This window comes from Chenopodium quinoa, unplaced genomic scaffold (assembly GCF_001683475.1).
Source record: "Chenopodium quinoa cultivar QQ74 unplaced genomic scaffold, ASM168347v1, whole genome shotgun sequence".
Classification (NCBI taxonomy): Eukaryota; Viridiplantae; Streptophyta; class Magnoliopsida; order Caryophyllales; family Amaranthaceae; genus Chenopodium; species Chenopodium quinoa.
In genome coordinates, this window is record NW_018743099.1 from 540,776 (window position 1) to 562,088 (window position 21,313).

At 34.8% G+C, this 21,313-nt stretch overlaps 3 protein-coding genes and 1 non-coding gene across 5 annotated transcripts; 2 read left to right on the forward strand and 2 right to left on the reverse strand.

Moving 5' to 3' along the window:
* Nucleotides 1–3: 3 nt before the first annotated feature.
* LOC110731806 (protein RETICULATA-RELATED 1, chloroplastic-like) lies at nt 4–6,123 on the reverse strand. The gene is made up of 7 exons (XM_021911687.1): nt 5,197–6,123; nt 4,609–4,707; nt 3,897–4,120; nt 3,570–3,639; nt 2,860–2,939; nt 1,193–1,257; nt 4–695 (listed from the first exon to the last, which is right to left on the reverse strand). Exons 1-7 carry the CDS (start codon nt 5,707–5,709, stop codon nt 502–504), a joined length of 1,245 nt encoding a protein of 414 aa, XP_021767379.1. The 5' UTR covers nt 5,710–6,123; the 3' UTR covers nt 4–501.
* Nucleotides 6,124–8,671: 2,548 nt separating this feature from the next.
* On the forward strand, nt 8,672–9,846 carry LOC110731893. Its single transcript, XM_021911813.1, has 3 exons — nt 8,672–8,688; nt 8,754–8,922; nt 9,124–9,846. The coding sequence occupies exons 1-3, from the start codon at nt 8,672–8,674 to the stop codon at nt 9,844–9,846; spliced, it is 909 nt and encodes a 302-aa protein (XP_021767505.1).
* A 4,525-nt stretch (nt 9,847–14,371) lies between these two features.
* Nucleotides 14,372–20,063, reverse strand: LOC110731807 (BTB/POZ domain-containing protein At3g44820-like). 2 transcript variants are annotated; one of them, XM_021911690.1, is made up of 4 exons: nt 19,238–20,063; nt 18,726–18,795; nt 15,835–17,043; nt 14,372–15,493 (listed from the first exon to the last, which is right to left on the reverse strand). In XM_021911690.1, the coding sequence occupies exons 1-4, from the start codon at nt 19,267–19,269 to the stop codon at nt 14,921–14,923; spliced, it is 1,884 nt and encodes a 627-aa protein (XP_021767382.1). In that variant the 5' UTR covers nt 19,270–20,063; the 3' UTR covers nt 14,372–14,920. The 2 variants fall into 2 exon arrangements, with proteins under 2 accessions (XP_021767382.1, XP_021767380.1); XM_021911688.1 differs by having other exon boundaries at nt 18,726–20,063.
* Nucleotides 20,064–20,919: 856 nt separating this feature from the next.
* TRNAR-UCU lies at nt 20,920–20,992 on the forward strand. Its single transcript has one exon. It is a non-coding gene; the product is annotated as a tRNA-Arg (tRNA).
* Nucleotides 20,993–21,313: the final 321 nt, after the last annotated feature.

Genomic DNA, 21,313 nt, shown 5'->3' on the forward strand with positions numbered 1-21,313 from the left:
CAATGAACTTTAAAAAAAAAGGAGCTGGTATCTAAGCTTCCTTATTTATTGCTAACTGGTTCAACTAATCACTACGGAGTAATGAAGTTCATAACTAGGAAGCCAGTACTCTTAAATATAGATAGAGCCCTAGATCTCGATACATTCAAGAAGCTCAAACTTTGAACATCTAATAGGCTTGAATATAATACAGCTCAAAGATAAGGCTGATGTTGCCTGTTTCTTAGCTACAAAGCAGATTTCTTATTGGGAGAAACTCGGTGAAAGAATGAGCATCTCACCATTTGGATTACGGCATTGCATGAGAATTTTGCCCAGTGGGTGTTACAAGCTCTTGTACAATGTGATCAGCAATATAAGTAGCATTACCAAAGCTGAGTGTACATGTGCAGAGGAATGATGCCCAGGCTTCAAGTAGTAGTGTCGTCAAATCTGGAGGAAAGGGGGCAGGGCATGGGCTGGGATGGGTTGAGAGAATGCCCATATGATGAAAGGGAAAATCTACTGTACACCGCTCCACCTAGCCCAATCAACAAACTGCATACCACCGTAGACATTGTTGGCAAATCGCACACCAACGGTGAAAGCCAAAGCAACTGGTGGAAAATTCTTGGCCAACGGGGATGTCTCAACCACACGTTCCAGTCCATTAATAACTTGGTAACGAGTATTGGATGAAATGGCGAGGAATGCACCTGTTGAAAATGCACAAACAGCCATTTAAACCTAGTATCAGCATGGCCAAAAGATGCAGCAACGCAGATTCCCAAATACAGTGCAGAGAAGAATATTAAGGAAAAAATGAAACAAGTCATGTGCATGCAGAGAATCATGTCTTAAGTTAGACAGCTCAATATTTGGATAATTTTTTAGATGCTTCATATCTTCATATTCATTCCATTGATTAAATTTATAAGAAACAACACAAGGATAACAATTTGGATTTTTAACAAAAGCTAAAATGTTCAACCACTAAATAAGAAAAAAATTGACCTACTATTTGTAAGAGGTGGAAAAGGAATCAGATGTTGCAACTAGAAGGTTAAAATTATAAACATTTCTTGATGAAAATTGAGTAGATATTCATTCACTGGTCACTAATCTATAAATGCATATATTTCAACAATTAAAAAATGATAATGTATGAAAGTCCTCTAAAACTGAAGAAATTAATGAAGAATATCATACATACCCCAGAGTAATGCACTTTTTATTAGAGGTGGGACTGGTATATCTTCATCAGACTTCTTTATGCTCCTATTACACAAAAAAAACAACAGAAGGATGTTAAAAAAGTTTCAATCTCACCAAAAAGGAGTACTATAACAAGAACATCAATTCAGGGTAATTACTAGTATAACAATTGAAAGATTGCAGTCATTGCACCAGAATAATCTATACAAATCTAAGCCAAACTATAGGTAACACATCCAGCAGCTTATGAAATAATGAAGGTTTTCTAGCAAGAAAATTCAGTTACTTAGTCCTGGTTTGACGTCTTAACCTTAGGTTGGCAGAAATCTTACAGTTAATTAGTCCTGGATTGAGAAATCTCATCATATGTTAAGAGTTCGACTTCATTCAGGTGAACCTTAAAAGTTGGTATGGCCTTGTATGCATGGAGTAACTGCATTGGTGTTTGGACAAAGAACTTCACAAGTTTGAGCTGGAATCAAACTTTCTTTACTTTTATACATCAACTTTTCAGTTTTATTCCCCCCTTCTGGAGGCATCAACTTTTGCAGATTTAAATAAATTAGAGGGAGCTAACCTTCCCCCATGAAACCTCAATGGTTCACGTCTCTTCGTTTTTCACACCCACACACAAGTTAGATGTTTTCAATTTAGCTATCATATACTCCCTCCGTTTTTTTAATACTTGCTCCACTTTCCATTTCCGACTATTTTTAAATAATTGTTTCATTTCCTTATTTGAAAAGTTTTTATGATATTTAATTCATTTCTCTCACCTAGTGGACCCACCATAAATCATATATTATTAATTTCATATTCTCTCTCCTCTAATTCTCTCAACTACTTTTGCTTTTCACAATTTTATAGTCTTCACCTACCCCACTACCTCCATATTTTATTATTTTCTCCAATTTCTCCTAAAACTCCGCGCATGGAGAAATGGAACAAGTATTTAAAAACGGAGGGAGTAAAACCTACTAATTATGCGCAGAGAGCAAAGACTAGCATTATTAATGCCATACTCTTACATAATTATCATTAATTTTTTGAAGGACGTAAGAGATAGGGGGATTTTTTGATGATTTCCAAAGTGGTGTATAACATGTTGCAACTTATAAAAAAAGAACAAAAAGATGGTAATATTTACCAACCATAACTACCAGATAGGATGTTCCCTTTTCTTTTATTTTTCTCTTTTGGTGTAAAAAGCTTATGTAACTCTAAAATTATTACCTTTCCACAGCCAAAAAAAAAAAAAAGAGTAAGCCAGTGTATATTTTTGGACTGCATGATGTGAACAAGTAGACCACATGTTCTGAATCACAAAACCAACATTTCACCACCAGCCTAGACATATGCTTGGATAATTATTTTCATGAATGACAGAATCTTATGAAGTGCCTCAACCTTCTTCAAACTTTGTAATACCAAAGTTTAAGTCTGAACCCAAGTAGCTTTGAACAAAGACCAACTAGTTTTAATAACATATGTTTCCAACATTTCAACGAGCATCACAATCATTCATCAATTCAAATGCTAACAAAATGCATTTACAACGAACTAATTGACTTATATCTGCAATCCAAGATGTAGCAATGATACATGAAAAGTGCACTTGATCATATTATAGAATGTTAATACTTAATAGTTTGTTAGAACGCTTACCTTTTAGCAGTCATGATCAGATTTGCAATACCTTGGCCAACAATGCCACATCCAAATCCAACTCCCCCTTGCAGTACTCCCTGTAAGGACAATTTAATAAATTATACTTCGTATTGCAAAAGCTGCAAGGAACATTATGAACACTAAAAAGCAGAGCAGACACCCTATTTGGCCTATTACATAGCAAATTTGCAACTATCAATGTAATTCCATTTTGCAGAGCAGACACCCTATTACAATAATAATTGAAGCTTGACAACAACAAAGCCTAAGTCCCAATAATAAGAAATAATAAGATCAGCACAACTTCTTCTCAGAAAAACCTAAAAATAAGCCCAAATGCACATTGAAAACAGCCCATAAGAAACTTGAACTCTAAGAAACTGTTTAGGACTATTAAGAGTATGTATATAGAACTTTAGAGGATTCAATTCTCAAATGTCAACTAATAATTAAACTAGTGAAGCAAAGGCCCAAACAGCCAAAAGATATACGAAGTATATTGAAAGCCATATCACTATTTCAGTCATGCAGGGTGCATAATTTAGTCCTTGCAAACTTCTGCAAGGACTTCTGGAATGACAAGTACAAGACATACATGTTTAAATATTAAACCTTGGCATTTATTATAATAGTCAGAATTGATGCAAGTCATGACAATCATCGAGGATAACAGAAACTATAATTAGACACATATGTAGTCCCAATACCGTGTAAAGATATGAAGCCATTCGCTGTTTCACTGAAAATCGACTTCCTGGCCTTTCAGCTTCAAAGACGCTACAAAGCCAAGATTAAGTAAATTAATTAGTTTTTGTAAACACCTGTTGTTCCATCCCAACCGATACAGCACAAAAGCATAGTAGATCCACGTCTTGTAATAGCAGCACAAAAGCATACTAGACAGGCTCAATTTCAGTGATTCTAAACTTTAAATTTAACTTAAGCAGATAATCTATACAGAATAATTAGAATTCAGAACATTTAAAAATAAATGCAGCGCCCTATATCCTAAGATCTCAGGAAACTCCACTAACCTACTGGGAAGTTCATTACAAGCACGTCTGATGCCTCCAAGAAAACCGACAGCAGATGTAGATCGATTCCCAATACGGACATATGGCGCTAACATGCCAACTAAGGCCACATTTACAACCACACCGACAAGAAGATCAGCAAGATAAAGTTCAAATTCCGTCCAAAAATCTTTTCCCCTTTTCTGAACTTCCGCAAATGTTGCACAACAGGAATCAATTACAATCTGCATGGTTCCAACAGACATGGCATAATACATGTCATAAGCTTTTATCAATTTCATATAGCATAATCAGATTCAAGCATTATTAACAATCAGCTATTAAGCAGGTAGTCACCATCATCATAAACCAGCCTGGTCAGAATTATCTCTCAACACGTTCATGTATCAGTTGCCATTTCAAAATAAATTGACTATTTAAGAAGATTTTGTTATTTGTCATTAAATATTAATGCAATATTGTTAGCTGTCATTGCCAATGAAAAATTTTAATGCAATAGTACAAGTCTATTCTTATACACCAATACAATGATTACAAACATTCATTGTCATGTGCATTACCAACATTTTCAAAGTAGAGAGAATATGCACAGCGCATCATTTCGAGTAATTCCTACTTTTCACATATCCATACTTCCTTTAACCTCAACAAGCTCATCAACATCATTTCAACACCTTTAATCGTAGCAACTAAATGGAGAACACTAACTTACCTCAGTCCCAATTTTAAATAAGAACGCAGGATCAGCCAACATTCGATTTCGGAGCATAGCACAATGTCTCATCAAAAATCCTAGCGGCCCAGCTGTTCCCTACAATTAATCAATCCCCAATACATTATTAGAAAAATGAAATAATAATACAAGAATACAAATCAATTAAAACAAATAGTATACTACTCTAATAGTCCATTTTCCACATTTTGCCAATGCACATTTTACACCATTAACATCTTTAATCATGTTAGAGTTTGAAGGGTAATGATATATGTAGCCCTTAGAGCTATGTATAAGCATCTAATATACTTCCCAAAATGAAATTAAGTTAGGAATTCACGACAAAATCACTAGCATAATCTTTCCTCAATATTTCCTTTTTGACCTTCTTACACATAGCCCATGTTTATCATTTTCCTAGTTTGAATCTTCATAAGTTGATATTTTTAATATATATCAAATATTCCAAACCAATCAAACATGTCTATTTGACAGGGTACAAGTCCGAACATTGCAATTAAAAAAAAACGGAGGAAGTATTAAAAATTACTTGAATTCGTATTAAAATAATCAAGAACAAATCACCTGCAACTCCAAATACCGCATCAAAATCAATTCTCTAATCCCAGTAGTTTTAGCAGCTTCAAGAATATCATTCGGAAGAGTCGCCCCATATTTCTCAGTCTCTCTCATCACTTCCTCGAATTTCAAAATCGAGCCAAACTCCTTCTCTTCCCCATCATCACCATTTCCGTCGTCTGCTCCGCCACCACCTTCGCCATTTCCGCCATTGTCAGGCGGTAACTTCCCATTACCATTGTCAGAACCACCATCATCAAGCCGAGCCGAAACATTTTCATCTAAAACCCGAACATCATCATCTGGAATCGTGACAGTAGATTCCGAGTTATACGAATTGACGATAAACCCAACTTTCTCTCTCCTCCAATTGGCCGAATTCACGAATTTAAGAGAGAAAGATGGTCTGGGTTGAGAAAACCCAGAAACCCTACAATGGAGGATGACATTGGAACCCCATTGATTGATTGCATTGTTGGGGAGATATGGAAGAGTGGAGCCCAATGAAGTAGCTGACATGGCTGCTTGAGAATTTGGGTTGAGTATGATGGATGATTTTGGGAATTAATGTAGGGTTTTGGATTGAATTTGATGAAGAAATTGGGGGGAATAATTGATTGATTGATAGTTGATTGGAAATGGAAAAGTTCAAAGACAGAGGAAGAAAATGGGGTGCATGAAGTGTTCAAGTAGAAAGTGAGAGTGAGTACGGCGGCGATGAGGGGTATTGAGTATTGAGGGGCAAATTAGGAATACTTCCGGAATTATGAGGTTTTTATTAAAAACGTGTGGTTATTATTTTATTATTTTATTAATTTATTTAATTTAATTTAATTTAGTTAATTTAGAGTGGGACACTCATGGTCAAAGTGTCAAATTAGTTCTACTCCTCCAAGTCTCCAATACCCCGTCTGCCTTATTATTCTTTACTATTCTTTACGTTTGGTATCAATGATTAAAGGTTTGGAACCTTGTTGTGCTTACGGCTTTTCCCAATACTACGAGAAAATACAAGTTAATTGCCTATTCACCTAGATAAATGTTCGATGTTAATTCTTGACCACCTTGTAATTTCCTCCGCAAAAACAAGGTTAATTTAAAAAAATTACATAAAACTAAGAAAATGATGAAGACTAAGGTTTAGACGGAGCACTCGACAGACCTTATGAGAAGCCTCAATGGAGTTCACGACCAGGCTTCAACAGGATAACTAATGGAAGAGGATGACATCCTTATCCTTTGGGTTTAAGGGCGGGAATGTTCAGTTCAGCTTAATTGCAGTTCAATTCAGTGTAATTCAGCTCCAATCAGTTAAGTTTAGTTCAGTTATTCATTTCCTCTAATAAACAATTCATTTCAGCTCTATTCAGTTCAATTCAGTTCAACCCCAATCAGTTCAGTTCAGATGTTTTCAGTAAATCGGAATAGTCCCCAACTATGTCATTCATTTCTGCATTTGTTCTTAAGGTTTTTGTTCAAATGGTTGCGGAGGAATGAGAAAGAGATGAAGGTGTGTATAGATCACTGGAAAGAGGAACAAGATGAAGCATTCTACTTTCTATATTGAAGCTTCTTGTGAACTCTATCATAACGGTCATTTAGATGATTTTTTTTTTATTTGCATTTTTTTAAATTTTAAAATGTTAAATGTTTACTAATAGAAAGTCTTTTAATTTGTGAAAGGATAAGTAAAGAAGGAGTAAAAAGGGATTAGTGAAATTGTAGTGTAGTAGTAGTATTGCATCGTAATATTTGCTTGCATAACATCCTACATATATATAAATATATAGCCAAGAATCCTATACTAAGAGTACAATCATACTAATATATTGTCATATAAGTTCACAAGTCTTTGGACTTATATGGACATTGTAAAATCAAATCAATGATTGGTAATTTGGCATTCACCTTATTTTCTAACATAAAAATATTTATTTATGATTTACACTTTTTTTCAGTTTATTATCAAAATGTCACCCCAATTAAACCACTTAGGATGCACAACTCATTTATTAACAAGTTATTAACAAGGGAGCCCCATTTTCTATCATTGATACACCTTTCATCTAATACGAAGTTAAGTTTTTTTTTTTCCCTCTTTTCAGTTCGGTCTCACGTTCACCCACCTATTTTTTGCTCCGTATATCAAGTTTTTCAATTGTGTGAAATTATGTACATATGACATCGCAAGTAAAATTGGAAAGATTGATGTTAGAAGACAATGTAAATGCCAATCATTGATTTGATGTTGCAATGCACATATAAGTCCAACCCTTGTGAACTTATATGGCAATATATGAGCAATTGAGCATGATTGAATTGTACTCTTAGTATAGAAGTATTAGCTATATATATATATATAGGATATCATACGAGACAATAATAATAACATACTACAATTTCACTCATCCTCTTTACTTCTTCTCCTTCACTTTCTCCTTTCACTGATTAAAGACTTTCTATCGGTAAACATTTAATACGTTATCAGCACCAGTTTCCATTCAGGTATATTTATACCTACTTATAAAACTTTATAACAAATAATACTATCTATTTCTAAATGTTTCGAGGAGTATGCTCTATAGTTGCCCATATTTGGGATCCTCTATACCAGAAACTCAAACATTTACTGTATTATATATATACCTCAAAAACAACGGTGAAAGTTCTCTTACTTGTGAATTCATTACTAAAGATGCAGCCTTTTATACTTATTATTTTTCTTACTTTTACATACTTTTTGTGTTTCTTTCCGTTTTCGAACCCATGATCTTTTATAGATATTAGGGCTCTCGGACCACTATGGCTTGCATTCCCAGTCTGATAACCTTTTACAATTATAAATATATATATATATACCATAGTTTTATGCCAGTACATTAGACTATTATATGATATTTTTACAGTTGTACAGAACAGTAACGGATAAACCTACCTCTATAAAAGGCGGATTTTCCCCGATTTCACCACAAATCCCTTATCCCTTCCCACTTTTTATCCAAAAATCACCTAAAAATTTTATCACCCCCTTCTTCTCCGATATGTTCCCCGACGAAGGCAACCAAAACACCCAAAACACCCACAACTTCACTTTTGAGGAAGATTTAATGAAGATAAAACAATATTTCCTTCTAATTACGACGCTTGTAATTTTATTAGTAGCAATATTAATTTTTGTCATTATGTATAAGTAAAACTCACTTATTTTGTCGCTTTATTATATTAAAAGCTTGTTTTTGTTTTATTATGTTTGTTTGTTGTTATTAATCATCATTGTATAATATTACCGTTATCATTATAAATATTGTTACTATTGTTATTGTTGTCGTTTTGCTGTTTTTTTTGCAACTAACATGATTAATTTTTGCATAATCATATAATTACTCATAATAATAAACCAAGGGGGAGAAAAGACTACATTATTTATGGTTTATTATTATTAAATTTAATAATCACATGTTTTATTGACCTAATTATAAATATGGAAGAACTAAACATGTGAGTTGTACATATAATTTGTCATTATAAACTAATTATCACGTAATTTGTTGTAGTTAAAATAGGAGACCTTATGAAAAGACAGTCAGCATCTTAGATTTATCTGGAAAGAAATTTCTGGAATGGAAAGTGGATGCAATGATGAATTTGAAAGCTCAAGGCTTGGAACACACTGTTAAAGAAAATAAAAGTCCCTCTGGTCAAACAACTGATGCTACCTCTTCTGCAATGACGGTTGTAAAACCCATCACTTAACAAGATAAGGCAAAAGCCTTAGTGTTGTTAAGGCATCATTTACATGAAGGCCTTAAAACTGAGTACATGATGGTTGAAGATCCCAAAGAATTATAGGATTGCCTTAATGAAATATTTGGACACTACAAAAGGGTGCTCCTTCCTAAGGCATTATTTGACTGGACAAATTTACGGTTCCAGGATTTCAAATCTGTAATTGATTATAATTCAACCATACATGAGATAGTGTCTATATTGAGATACTGTGATCATCCAGTTACGGATGAACAAATGATTGAAAAAACACTCACTACCTTTCATGCAAGTAACATACTGTTGCAAGAACAGTATCATGAAAGAGGTTTTAAAAAGTTCAATGAATTAATGAGTGTATTGCTTGTTGCAGAAAAAAATAGTGAACTTCTGTTGAAAAATCATAACCTGAGACCAACTGGATCTTTGGCTACTCATCATGAGGCAAATGCAACAAATTCTTATCCACCCGAGTCAAATGCTACACGAAGAGGTGGACGTGGAAATTACAATGGCCGTGGAAGAGGCCGTGGAAATTATCACGGACGCGGCCGTGGTCGTGGTAGAAACAATTTTCACAGAAACAGTAATTTCAAAAATTTTGAAAAACAGAAGGGACAGTCGTCTGGAAGCCACAAACAAAATCCTTCGAAAGGAAAAGACACATGTTACAGATGTGGCATGACAAGACATTGGGGACGTACTTGTCGTACGGCCAAACATTTGGTAGACCTTTACCAAGCTTCTGTAAAAGGCAAAGAGAAAAATGCAGAAGCAAATTATGTTAACGAGGAAAATGCTCCTTGTCATAGCCTTGATGTGTCTGATTATTTCATGGATAATGCTGAAATTGGAAATGATTTCATTCTTGGAGAAAACAACAATGCTTAGGTTTCCCATCTACTAATGTAACATATGCTATGTTTTAATGTATTTTCTTAGTATCCTGTATTTTAAATTTCTAGACATGTACTTTAAATCTCTATCATCAATAAAAGTTTGTATGATATTATTCTAAACTAATCTCAAATTTATTTTATGAAGATATGGATCTGCCTGAAGTTAGTTCCGAATATCAATGCCTTTTGGGCAGTGGAACAACACATACTATCTTAAAGGATAGAAAATATTTTTCACAACTAAAGTTGTTTCAAGCAAATGTAAACACCATTTTTGGGTCAGCTAAATTAATTGAAGGATCTGGAAAGGCTTGTATAATGCTTCCAAATGGAACAAAATTAATAATAAATAATGCTTTATATTCGAGTAAATCTCGAAGAAATCTCATAAGCTTTAAAGATGTACGCCAAAATGGCTATCATATAGAAACAATGATGACAGATCAAAGGGAGTATATATGCCTCACGGCAGAAAAACATGGCAAGAAACATATATATGAGAAATTGCCAGCATACTCTTCGGGGTTATATCGTATAAATATACGACCCGTGAAAATTAATATGGTATCTAACCAGAACTTAGATGACAAAAATTTGATTATTTTATGGCATGATCGTTTGGGGCATTCAGCAACTGGGATGATGCAAAGAATAATAGCACATTCAATAAGAAATGTCAAAATTCCTCGATCAGATGAATTGACATGCTCTGCATGTTCACTTGGAAAATTAATAATAAGGTCATCTATGAACAAAATTGCTACTGAATCTCCAAAATTCTTGGAAAGAATTCAGGGAGATATGTGTGGGCCAATTAATCCAGCATGTGGACCATTTCTATATTTCATGGTTTTAATTGATGCTTCTACACGATGGTCACATGTTAGTCTATTTTCAAGTAGAAATGTTGTCTTTGCAAAATTACTTGCCCAAACTATCAAATTAAGAGCACAGTTCCCAGATCATACAATACAGAAAATAAGGCTTGACAATGCCGGGGAATTCACATCCCAAACATTTAATGATTATTGTATGTCAATTGGAATTGATATGATGTTGAACACCTAGTAGCTCATGTTCATACACAAAATGGTCTAGCTGAATCACTAATTAAGAGATTACAATTGATTGCAAGGCCATTATTAATGAGGTCAAAATTGCCATCATCTGCTTGGGGACATGCTATAATACATGCAGCAGCACTAATTAGATTGAGACCTACAGCTTATCATAAATTCTCACCACTACAACTTGTTTGTGGTCGAGAACCAAGTATCTCACATCTAAAAATCTTTGGTTGTGTTGTATATGTTCCCATTGCTCCACCCCAACGAACAAAAATGGGTCCACAAAGAAGACTGAGAATTTATGTCGGGTTTGAATCCCCTTCTATAATTAAATATCTTGAACCATTGACTGGTGACTTATTTACGACTAGATTTGCGGACTGTCACTTTAATGAAACAGTATTCCCAGCCTTAGGGGGAGACAAAGTGGACCCACGTGAGAAAGAAACAGAACTTATTTGGAATGCAACACAACTGTTGATGTTAGACCCACGAACAAATATGTGTGAACAAGAAGTCAAGAAAATTTTTCATTTACAAAGTGTTGCAAATCAATTGCCTGATGCATTTGTAGACACAAAGAAGGTGACAAAATCACATATACCAGCAGAAAATTCCCCTGCACGTATCGAAATTCCAACTGGTAATAAGGCCATAGAAAGTGAATCTCAAGCACGCAGAAAACGTGGTAGACCACTTGGTTCAAAAGATTTCAAGCCAAGAAAATTGAAAAGATTGGATGGAATAGAAAATGGGACTAATGATGTTCTCCCGTCAGAAGGTCAAGAAAGACCAAATGTGGATGAAAGTAAAGAAAATGATGATAATCCAATAGGGCACGAACAAGAAGACAACCCTACGGGAAATGAACAAGATGTTCAAAACATCAATAACAATGAGATTTCAATGAAATACGTCTCTACCAAGACTCAATGGAATAGGAAAGATGTTATCGCGGATGAAACATTTGCAAATTCCACCGCAATCGACATTGTGTCTGATGAAAATGATGTTGAACCAAGAACGGTAGAAGAATGTCGACGTAGGAGTGATTGGCCAAAGTGGAAGGAGGCAATGCTGGCTGAGTTAAAGTCACTTGAAAAACGAGAAGTTTTTGGAAATATAACCCTTACACCAGCAGGTGTAAAACCTGTTGGATACAAATGGGTATTTGTGAGAAAACGTAATGAGAAAAATGAAATAGTTAGATACAAGGCAAGACTTGTAGCCCAAGGATTTTCTCAGATTCCAGGGATTGATTATGAAGAAACATATATATTCTCCAGTGGTTGATGCAACCACATTAAGATTTCTGGTAAGTTTGACATTCACAAAAGGACTGCAAATGCGATTAATGGATGTAGTGACTGCGTATTTGTATGGGTCACTCGATACGGACATTTACATGAAAGTCCCCGAAGGACTAAAACTACCAGAAAACCACAAGCCTAAACAATTATTGCTTTTCATAAAACTAAAAAGGTCACTTTATGGATTAAAACAATCTGGAAGGATGTGGTATAACCGTCTGAGTGAATACCTTATGAGAGAAGGATTCAAAAACAACCAAGTTAGTCCCTGTGTTTTCATAAAGCGATCACAATCAGGATTCGCTATCATTGCAGTTTATGTTGATGATTTAAATATCATCGGAACCCCAAATGAACTCGAGAAAACTGCAAAATACTTGATGAAATAATTTGAGATGAAAGACCTTGGGAAAACTAAATTTTGCCTTCGACTGCAAATTGAGCACTTGAGTCATGGTATTTTTGTCCATCAATCAAGCTATACAGAAAGAGTTTTGAAAAGATTCTTCATGGACAAAGCAACTCCAACCAACTTCCCAATGGTTGTTCGTTTTTTGAATATGAAAAATGATCCATTCAGACCACGAAAAGAAAATGAAGAGATTCTGGGTCCAGAAGTACCATACTTAAGTACAATTGGAGCCTTAATGTACTTAGCTAACAATACTAGACCCGACATAGCTTTCTCTGTCAACTTGCTAGCCAGGCACAACAATGCACCAACATATAGGCATTGGAAGGGAGTTCGACACTTACTCCGGTACCTACGAGGGACACAAGACCTTGGTTTAATTATCAACCAAAACAAGATGTTGCTCTCATTGGGTACGCAGATGCTGGATACTTATCGGATCCTCAAAATGCCAAGTCACAAAATGGATATGTGTTCACTTATGGCGGCACTGCAATATCATGGAAATCAACAAAGCAGACATTAACCGCGACATCCTCAAATCATGCAGAATTGATAGCCCTCTATGAAGCAGGACGAGAATGTGTATGGCTGAGGTCGATGATCGGTAATATCCAAAAGGAGTGTGGAATGAACGCAATAGCAGAAGACCCAACCATCATATTTGAGGACAATACAACATGCGTTGCTCAAGTGACTGAAGGATATATTAAGGGAGATAAAACAAAACATATTGCCCCAAAATTGTTCTTCACACATGATCTGCAAAAGGACGAGGAAATAAATATCCAGCAAATTCAGTCTTGTGACAATCTTGCCGACCTGTTCACCAAATCACTTCCTTCGAAGAAATTTGAGCAGTTAGTTCACAAAATCGGGATGCGACATCTCCGTGAACTATGCTGAAATCAGGGGGAGTATTATATGTACTGCACTCTTTTTCCCTTCGATCAGGTTTTTATCCCACTAGGTTTTTCCTGACAAGGTTTTTAACGAGGCAGTATACTAAAGCATATAATACTATATTGTTGTACTCTTTTTCCCTAGTTATGGTTTTTATCCCAAAAGGGTTTTACCTAGCAAGGTTTTTAATAAGGCAACAAATATTTTTTTTTTTTTTTTATGTATAAGTATGGGCATTCAAGGGGGAGTGTTAGAAGACAATGTGAATGCCAATCATTGATTTGATGTTGCAATGCACATATAAGTCCAACCCTTGTGAACTTATATGGCAATATATGAGCATGATTGAATTGTACTCTTAGTATAGAAGTATTAGCTATATATATAGGGTGTCATATGAGGCAATAATAATAACATACTACAATTTCACTCATCCTCTTTACTCCTTCTCCTTCACTTTCTCCTTTCACTGATTAAAGACTTTCTATCGGTAAACATTTAATAAGTGAGTATATATATATTGATAATAATGCATGAAAAGTAGGGATAGGCGCCATTCTTGTACCAAAATCAAATTATTTGGTACTAAAAAAAGTACCAAAAAACAAAGCTTTAAATTCTAGTTGGTGCCCTTGGTGGAGAGGGCAAATACTTTTAACTCTTTAAGATGCCACAGATATGCAAGCCACCCAAATCCAGCGAATCTAGCATATAAAATGCGCATAATAATATTGTTTGGTTACTAATTCCAACTGAAAATTACTATAGTACTAACACTGGCATAGTTAGTTCATCAGGAAAGATGCAAAATGCAAGAACAAGAGCTTTCCTATAGAACTTATTATCTCATGAACAAGTAAAATACCTATGTGCTATTGTTCTGTACATGAGAGCATATATTCACATGAATCACACCAACGAAAAAATGTGTATCTGTTTTTCAAAATGCTTTAGTTCATGAGCTCCTATGTAAAACCAAAAACCTCCCAAGTCACATTTCAACACCTTCAAAAATTCACGCAACAGGTCATATTCGAATATAACTTCATTCCTGCTGGAAATGGAATTAAGTGGAATTGAAGGCTTACGACGCCAATAATTCCGCTCAAATCCAAACCCAAAAGCCAGCCACAAAACAAAAAACCTCCATTTTTGATCCAGTCCTCTTTAGAAGCAAGCACAAAGCTTTGGCATTCCCACAATGCATCTTTTGCATGAGAACTGTAGTTTGATTGAAATAGGCAAAAAATCTTATGTTTCCCATACTTGAGTCATCACCGATAAACCAAGCTTTCCTCCATAAGAATTCCAAATGTTCTTGTTAATATAATCTTTCCACCTGACTTTGTCAACCAGTAATGCCTCTATTAGTTTTCACTGAAACAAAGAGAGACTTTTACGATGCCTCAAAGATCGGGAAGTGTTAGGTTGGTCAACTGATGCCCTTGGACTGGGTTCAGCAACTTCAACCACATCTCTTTGAGCATTTGAAGATCGAGGGAGTAGCTTGCAACCAATTCTCCAAGCAACTAAGCGGGGAGAGCTAAGTGAACTATGTGATTTACTCACTTTTCTCATCTTCTGCTTTATTTTACTGAATTCCTCTTCCAGCTCCTGAACCCTACATCTCATCCTGTCCATATCTCCTTTAAGACCATGGTTTTCACGCACAACAGAAACCCACCCATCTCTCTGAATTATCTGGCCCACCAATGCATTTTGGGCAGTATCAAGATTGGTTGGGCCATTTTCAGGGTCGTCAACATGGAGACAACCAGCAATAGCAGTTCGTAGATGCATCTGCTCAAAGAAAAGGACCTGAAGAACAACCCTAAGGGGAAGTCTTTCATTTTGAGATGCATGAGTGCACGCATCAATGGAGAGTCTTTGGTAGTCAATCATGTTGCAAAGTTGTTCTTTCTCTTTGTCAGAAAGCCAAGGATGATCCTGCATTATACGATAATAATTAATAAATTTCCATAACATAAACCAAGGCAATAGAGGATAAGCAAATCTTATGGGAAGGGGATATTATAAGAGCAGCACTTACACTCCTAACATGATACTAAGCTATGTTGACCGTATAAATGAGTGCCACAATCACGTATTGGGTTACAGGAATTCCTACAGTGAATGGAACTGTAATACAAGTATGTATACTCATAAAAATCTTAGGACCTCGATAGTTTCGTAATGATTGACTACATCCCTATAAACGTGCAAAATGGTTGAACAGATGTGATAAAGCAGTTTATGACAGAGCATTAAACCTCAATTAAGAGACAAACCTTGAAATATATGTCAAGAGCTCTGTATAGGCCATCATGGAAAGGTCGACAATCTTCTGGAAGAGCCTCCACAAGGGCACGTATCTTGTCTGGTTTTAAGTTCACATCAGAAGCAACCTCTGCAACATAGCCATCCACCAACTTTGCTACTTTCCTTAATGATTCTGATGACAGTGATGTTTCTATATCTGGTGAGCAAGGGGAAAAGGCTGGAACTTTTGGCTCTGTTGATACAAAATGCTGGATAATCCTCTGAACACAATCTGTGTCGTACAAGGTATCAGAGTCTGAGTAAGTAGGAATCAGTAGACCATCTAATGTTGCTAGATCAAGTTGCATTCCAACTCTTTTCTCCAAATAGTCCTTGCATTCTTCACTAACATCCAAAATCAAAGCGGTACGAAGAATTCCTAGTAAGAAGCGACAATAAGATTTGCTCTTCTTTTCTGGGAGTAACTTTGCTATAGTTTCCAACAGAACCTTCTGATCAACAGTTACAGGAGTCAAGCTAAAACTTGCAACTGTTCTTGTTTTACCAACATGCCCACCCTGCCATCTTCCAAGGCCTGGTAGGAATTTCCTAGTATAGTACATTATAGCACCCGCAATATTTTCAGGTCGTATACCTCTCGCTTGCATTGTCTTAATAAGTTTTTCAAATAGATCAATGCAAAGATATGATATATCTTCGTACCACCAATCAGACTCTGCACTTCTAATTCTTGCTCCAGTGTTAATTCCGTTCCACAGTATGCTCCCACCCGGGCTTTGTAGGCTACCATACATCATCATAGGCCATCCAAACAAACTTGGATCTGTGCAAACCATTGTGGATACAGCATTCAAGCATTTGTCAATTAGCTGAAGCTTCTCTGCCAATGGTATAACAGGTTCAGCACTCTGAAGGGTGACAATACAGTCCTTCCAATTACGAAGTATGTTCTTATGGAAAAAGCTGTCACTCCAAGACAACAAATTATCCGAGCCATATTGATCTGTCATCTCTAGATAGTCTGCAGCGCAATAGATTATCATAATATTCCTTGGAGTCAAATCAATACGAAGTCCATAGCAGAATTTAGCAGCTATGAGAAAAGTATCGGGCCCCCCCGGGAATCCTTCCAGTAACATGGTGGATGATTCTTTGTTTATATCTTGTGATGCTTCAAATTCTTTATCCAATTTCCCACATCTTGATACAAGAGGAAACTGAGAATAAAACAAATTATTAACTCAAAGGTACAATAAGAGCAACGAATTCACCGTCTTGGCAGCCATGACAGAATGAAAACAATAAAGCAGTCAAATGTATCAGAAAACAAGCTAAGATTTCAACAAAGTGACAATTTTTGTTAACTCACTATCAAAGTATCAAATCAATAGTACTGACAGAAAATGTAGAGAATATGCAGGACATTGATGCAAACATAAGTAGGAGACTAACCTAAACTCATGATCAGTTTTGTAGCATCCAAAATTCTTATGACTTTTCCCATTGTGGATGGCTGAGGTTTCTAAAGTGGTTTCATTTTTAGTATATCTTACTAGACAGATATAGCTTCAGAAGTTACTTGCCAATTGATTTACAAAGTTCTACACTAAAATTTCCCATATAATATGCAATTATCCCTCTTCTCAGTCTTCTGTCTCAGTTACCCACTAAAACAAAGACCCCTTGAATTAGAAAAATTTAAGGCGTTGCCTTCCTGTTATTTTTTTGTTCTAATTCAACAAGTTTAGATGATAGAAATTAGAAATACTACAATGTGAATTACACAGAATCTTCTCTTGCAATTCTTTTCTAATTCAAGGCCTTGCTCTTCAGGAAAAAATTATGCAAATTTACACGGGAAAAACAAGAAGAAAAAGTTTTTTAAAACTTGAAAGAAACATTCAACTGAACTCCTGCAGTACCTTTAATTTTTCTTATGTAGTTTTTCATCAGACAAAATTGCATATGGCTGTTAGGAGATTCTTTGTTTTCCATGGAACATAAGAATAATGTAAAGCGATTGAAAACATTTGAAGAAAAAGCAGCCACCATAGTACTTTCTTCTTTTAAAGAAAAAAGACTTACAAAAATGAACCCCTCTTGTTATGCTTGGGAAACAGGAAAGTAATTAACAGCAAGAACCTATTGCTCTGACAATCCATAGTGAAGCTAATCCCATAAAGAATAATCTACTCAGTTATATATCACAATATGTGAATTAAATAGAACAATTTCCAGCCTTATGGTAATCATTTGTTTATCCATATTAGTTAATAGTAAAGAGAATTCTTCAAAATAAAGCAAGCTCAATAAAGCAAACAAAGCAAGAAGCAGGACAAAATGATTAGTTGTAGGTTGCAAACTGAAGACTTCGAAAGAACTTCAAGCAACCCTCACATGAAGAAAGCTGCCAATAAATTTCAGAACTACAACAGGCCCTACATATGTCCTTAAGGCATCATTGCTCGTAACTACATTTCTTATTACACTCAAATGACCCAAACCTGATTTCGCTTTAACAACATTAGTATTAAGTATATAGGTAGGCCGACTCATTGGAACACCCTTCGAAACGACTATAATGTGCACAACTACACATAGACTCCTAAAAATAACACACATTCATATGAATTGAACAAAAATAGGAGAATCAACACTCCATTGGACTCTTAATTTCACACCAATACACAATCCTCGAAACATTGACATGAGTATGGACACTTCAACTAGTTCAACACTTCATTTTGAGCCAAAGTTATGCAAAATTTTCACAAACGGACATACAGGCAATTGGATAAATTCCCATGTCCGACTTGAGTACCCGAGTCCAAGTAACAAAGCTCTAGTACAAATCCAATCTTTAGCAAATATAGACAGAAATGATAAGAGAAGTGATTACCTTGTGCAAATGAAAATTTACTCCTTCCACAAAGACAGTAATATCGCTTGGCAAACCTGCATTGCAGAACCTGTCATAATCATGAAAAAACATTACAAAATCACACATTAAATATAAATGACTAATATACACCTAAAATATCCAATATTTACGCCACCCAAAAAAAAAAAAAAACATTGTAATCATATTTTCTTAATCACGCAAACACCAATTCAGACAATCTTAAAACTTCAATACCATGATTCCAAAAAATAACATGGCTTAAATACAAAGTATATACTACCAGTAATTAAATATCGACCCGTTTAGTATGCGGTAATAAATTTGATACTCGTATCAATTACAAGTATCCAATACAGATATTTCAAGCTAAATCCTAAACTTCCAAAGTTAAACCCATCATTTCAACCCAAAAATAACCAAAACTTAATCCAACAAATTATAAGGGAAAAGAAACCAAATTGAATGAACCAAAACAAAAACAAAATGAAGAAAGAGAAAAGAGAAAGTACCAATCACTGCCTTCACGTTGAAATTCAGCCATTCTTCAACACAAAAACCCAAAAATCAACCCTTATTTTCTCTCTCTCTCTCTAACACCAAAACATCAAGTATTATTCAACCAACCAAAAAAAGACCCACATTTGAAGAAAAAAAAAAACTACCAAAACCCCAAATCAATACGAATGAATTTGGAATGTATTTTTGGAATTTAATTACAAAATTAAACAAAGATGCTATTTATTAATACTTCCTTTAATGTCTGAGCCAACAAACATCACACTACTGAGTCAACTCGGGGTCCCCCTTCCAAACGTAAAGTATATTTTCATTTTTATTTAATTTTTTTTTCCAAAAAAAAAAGGGAAGAAGAAGAAGAAGAGAGTTTAGTGGGGAGGAAGTTGAGTTGAACTTTACAGCAACGACAAAAAATGGAAAAATGAAGTGGGGTTTTATACTTTTATTGAATGAGGAATGTTGAGAAGAACAAGCAATGGCAGAAATTATTTGAACATTCTAATCATTTTTATTTGATTTATTTTGATGTAAAAATGATAATAAAAAAAATCCTACTCGTAGTAATAAGTTTGTTTTTTCGAATATAGGGAGAAAATAAAAGTTTAAAGGACAAGATGAGAGAGAAGATGGTGAAAGAAGAAGAAGGTTGAAAGGGAAGAAATTGATGACGCGTGGATTTCCATAAATATAAGAAGAGTGGGTCCATTTGAGATGGGGTGGTGAGGTGATGTGGATCCTTGACGACCAACATCGACATGTCACGCTGTTTTTTTTAAATGCGTTCCGTATGCCTCCCCTTATTTGAAAAAATAAATACGAAAAAAAATACTATTGATTAAGGGTCTGTTTTCATACGTTGAAATTCAGTTCAGTTCACTTTAATTTACCTCCTAATTTTCTTCTCTTATAAAATATTCATTTCACTTCAATTCAGTTCAGTTCAGTTCAGTTCAGCTGAGTTCAGTCAATGAGAACAAGCCTTAAGGGTCTGTTCTAATACGTTTATTTTCAGCTCAGCTCAGTTTAGTTCAATTCAGTTCAGCTGAGTTCATTCGATGAGAACAGACTCTAAAGAGTGCTTGTTTTGTAATTATTGAGTGAGAGTTGTGAGACCTTATATGCAAGAATGGGGAATGAATAGAAATTTTACATTTTTAAATGTACAATACCAATCTTCATGGAAATATAATTAAATATTTTGCATTTGTTATAAATTAGTGATGTAATGGATTTTCCGATTTTTGAGAAAAGAAAGAAAAAGAAGATCTACCATAGTGTAATCGACATTCATGTAGTTTGTCAAACTCATATACTTCCTTTCGTTCTGCTCTTTTTACTACACCATTAATGAATTTATGCATGAATGGATCCCAAAACACATTTTCACCTAAAATATCTTTACTTACTTTAAATGGGTAAATTATTGATGCCTATCCAATAGCAACTTCAATAATGAATTGATGTTACTTAATTAGAATCAATTTATTATTTTTTTGGTGAAGAGGATCGATTTATTATGGATGGTTATATATTATATGGCATTTTGCTATGGAATTCACTAATTGTTTTGGGCTTTGCCAGAAGAAAACTCAAGCCCGATGAACTCGGTCTAAGCCATGTGATTTAAGCACATAAAAAACCGTTATCATTTACTTTTTGAAAGTGGTAGAACTTAGCGCCCGTGGCCTAATGGATAAGGCGACTGACTTCTAATCAGATGATTGTGGGTTCGAGTCCCACGGGACGTGACATTTAATTTTTTTTACTACACAATTATTTGGAAACAAAAATCAATTTAGATAATAATAAATAATTTAAATTTAATAAAAAAATAAATGTTACTTTTAATAAAAACAAAATGTTTTGATATGCAAAATTAAGTTTAACAATGGCTTTCAAAAAAAAAAATTAAGTTTAATAATAGTACTCCATCGTCCCTTAAATTAGAATATTAGATGTCTACTTTTCTTTTTTGGGGTTTCAAAATTAGATGTTTATTTCTATTTTAAGAATGTAGTTTTTGACATTATTTCCTCTTTTTGATGAGTTGTCATCAATTTCTTCTACTA

What these genes read in the sequence shown, in the direction of transcription:
- LOC110731806 (XM_021911687.1), bottom strand. Translation starts at nt 5,709, where the DNA reads ATGTCAGCTACTTCATTGGGCTCCACTCTTCCATATCTCCCCAACAAT. An exon ending in TATTTAAAATTGGGACTGAG is followed by an intron (nt 4,121 to 4,608) that starts GTAAGTTAGTGT and finishes GGAACCATGCAG; the next exon opens with ATTGTAATTGATTCCTGTTG. An exon ending in AAAAAGTGCATTACTCTGGG is followed by an intron (nt 696 to 1,192) that starts GTATGTATGATA and finishes CATTTTCAACAG; the next exon opens with GTGCATTCCTCGCCATTTCA.
- LOC110731807 (XM_021911688.1), bottom strand. Translation starts at nt 18,833, where the DNA reads ATGTGTGATTTTGTAATGTTTTTTCATGATTATGACAGGTTCTGCAAT. An exon ending in TAAATTTTCATTTGCACAAG is followed by an intron (nt 17,044 to 18,725) that starts GTAATCACTTCT and finishes TTTTATTCTCAG; the next exon opens with TTTCCTCTTGTATCAAGATG. An exon ending in CTCTTGACATATATTTCAAG is followed by an intron (nt 15,494 to 15,834) that starts GTTTGTCTCTTA and finishes CGTATAATGCAG; the next exon opens with GATCATCCTTGGCTTTCTGA.
- LOC110731893 (XM_021911813.1), top strand. An exon ending in CTACCTCTTCTGCAATGACG is followed by an intron (nt 8,923 to 9,123) that starts GTTGTAAAACCC and finishes TTACGGTTCCAG; the next exon opens with GATTTCAAATCTGTAATTGA.